Here is a 2,356-nt window from a genome sequence, read left to right on the forward strand (position 1 = left end):
ATATATCCACATATACACACACCAATTTGGGATGCTTTCACAGGCATTCACCTTTTGCTCCTCTACCGTGTCCTCCAGCATTTCTTTATCTAAAGCAGGGGTTTTCAAACTGTGGTCCGCAAGGACAAGACAGGGGGTCCGTAGACAGCAAATACTTTTTATGGGCAATTTGATTTTATATATGTTTTTTAATCGAAATCTTTTAATTGACAATGAACCTATTTGTTAAATACTGTTAAATAAATAAATGTAAAAATGTTATTTTAAGCAAATATTTATGTATAAATTTCATAAGCGTTTATAAGGGGGTCCCTAAGGTAAAGCCTGAAATATAATGGGGTCCGCAAGTCAAAAAGTTTGAAAACCCCTGATCTACAGTACTACCAACCAGTACACACACACTTTGTGGCCCAAGTTACCTTTATTCCCACCCAACACCTCTGCTTACCTTTATCCCCCTATCCACCTCCCTTTCACCCCTTGGATGCCTCCAAGCCTTTCGCTCCCCCACAGTATCTCTCTTCCACCATCCTCCCCTCACTGCCACTTCTCCCTCAACGTTGTGGGACCCAGGTATCATATCTGAACTTCCCCCCATCGACATCCACAGGAAGAGTCCAAGTCAACCCCTACCCTAAGACGAACCATCGAAATTAAGAATGCGGGACCCACGATGCAAGACCTAGTTAACACCCCAACATCAGCCTGCGGCATCAACATAAGACCAATGCCTTCTGTCCTAACTTACAAATCAGCATCAATGGTATGAGACCAAAGTGACCCCCCCTCCCTACCACTCATACAATCAACCATTGACATGCAACCAAGGTATTACATCTTAACTTATTACCCATTGACATCAACCGTCATCAGATGCGGCAATGAAACGTCGAGGAATTTGGTCACTTCATCTGTGATCGCATTTTTAAGGTCCCCCTCAAAATGCCGAACAGATTCCTTGTGTGGGGCGAGTTTCTCTTCAACAAAGTTTACCATCTGTAAGTAGAAATGTATAAACAGCAGATAAATAAATCATCATCATTTAACGTCTGTTGTCCATGCTGGCATGGGTTGGACGGGTTGACTGGGCTGGCACACTGGAAGGCTACACCAGACTCCAGTCTGATTTGGCATGGTGTTCTATGGCTGGATGCCCTTCCTAACACCAACCACTCCAAAAGTGTAATGGGTGCTTTTAAGTGCTGCCGGCACGGGTGCCATTTGCATGACACCAGTATCTGCCACAACTGTGATTTTACTTGGCTTGTGGGTCTTCTTCTCAAGCACGACATTATGCCAAAGGTCTCCGTCATTGCCTCCGTGAGGCCCAACACTCGAAAGACACTTCAAAGGTCTCAGTCACAGCCTCCGTGAGGCCCAACATTCAAAAGGTGCTGCAAAGGTCTCAGTCAATGCCTCTGTGACGACAAACACTCAAAGCCTTTACCTACATTAGTTTCAAATTTTGGCACACATGAGCAGTAATTTTTGGGGGAGGGACTAGTCGATTACATTGACCCCAGACAACTTCAGTGAGATTTGAACTCAGAACATAGAGACTATGAAATACTACTAAGCATTTCACCCAGCATGCTAATGATTCTACCATTTCACCACCTTAATAATAATGATGATGATGATGATGATGATGATAATAATAATAATGGTTTCAAATTTTGCCAGAAGAGCAGCAATTTTGGGGGAGGGGATGGGTTGATTACATTGACCCCAGTGTTTCACTGGTACTTAATTTATCAACCCTGAAAGGATGAAAGGCAAAATCAACCTCGGCAGAATTTGAACTCAGAACGTAGCAACAAGCAAAATACCACTAAGTATTGCATCCAGCGTGCTAATGATTTGACTAGCTTGCTGCCTTAATAATAATGATGGTGGAGGTGGTGGTGGTGATGATAATAACGTTGTTGCAAGCTTGCAGAATCGTTAACACTGTGGGCAAAACGTTTAATAGCATTTTGTTTGTCTTTACATTCCAAGTTCAAGTTCTGCCGAGGCTGATTTCACCTTTTATCCTTTCAGGGTCACTAAAACAGGAACCAGTTGAATACTGGGGATCAATGTAATTGACTTACCCTTGCTCCGAAATTGCTGGCCTTGTGCCAAAATTTGAAACCATTATTTTTATTACCTCTGCCTTTGCTAATGGCGGAGGTATTGTTTTCAGTCGGCTTCGGTTGAAATTTAAAAAATACCTGTTTTATAAAAAAAAATGCGAAGAAATTCAGGTGGGATGATGATTACCTGAATATGGCCGTTATCTAGCTCGCTCTTGGATGAGTAGAAATCTTGATGGAGGTCTTGAATCAGATCACTTTTCTTTTGCTGACAAAATTAA

At 42.3% G+C, this 2,356-nt stretch overlaps 1 protein-coding gene across 1 annotated transcript in view; it reads right to left on the reverse strand.

Annotated features, from left to right (window-relative positions):
• LOC106870314 (HAUS augmin-like complex subunit 5) overlaps nucleotides 1–2,356 on the reverse strand; it is a 15,450-nt gene that overhangs the window by 1,910 nt on the left and 11,184 nt on the right. Inside the window, exons 13-14 of the mRNA XM_014916339.2 lie at nucleotides 2,263–2,343; nucleotides 851–996 (exon numbers count right to left, since the gene is read on the reverse strand). Of these exons, the coding sequence (XP_014771825.1) occupies nucleotides 851–996; nucleotides 2,263–2,343 (227 nt within the window). The remainder of the gene's footprint in view (nucleotides 1–850; nucleotides 997–2,262; nucleotides 2,344–2,356) is intronic.

This window comes from Octopus bimaculoides, chromosome 20 (genome assembly GCF_001194135.2).
Source record: "Octopus bimaculoides isolate UCB-OBI-ISO-001 chromosome 20, ASM119413v2, whole genome shotgun sequence".
Classification (NCBI taxonomy): domain Eukaryota; kingdom Metazoa; phylum Mollusca; class Cephalopoda; order Octopoda; family Octopodidae; genus Octopus; species Octopus bimaculoides.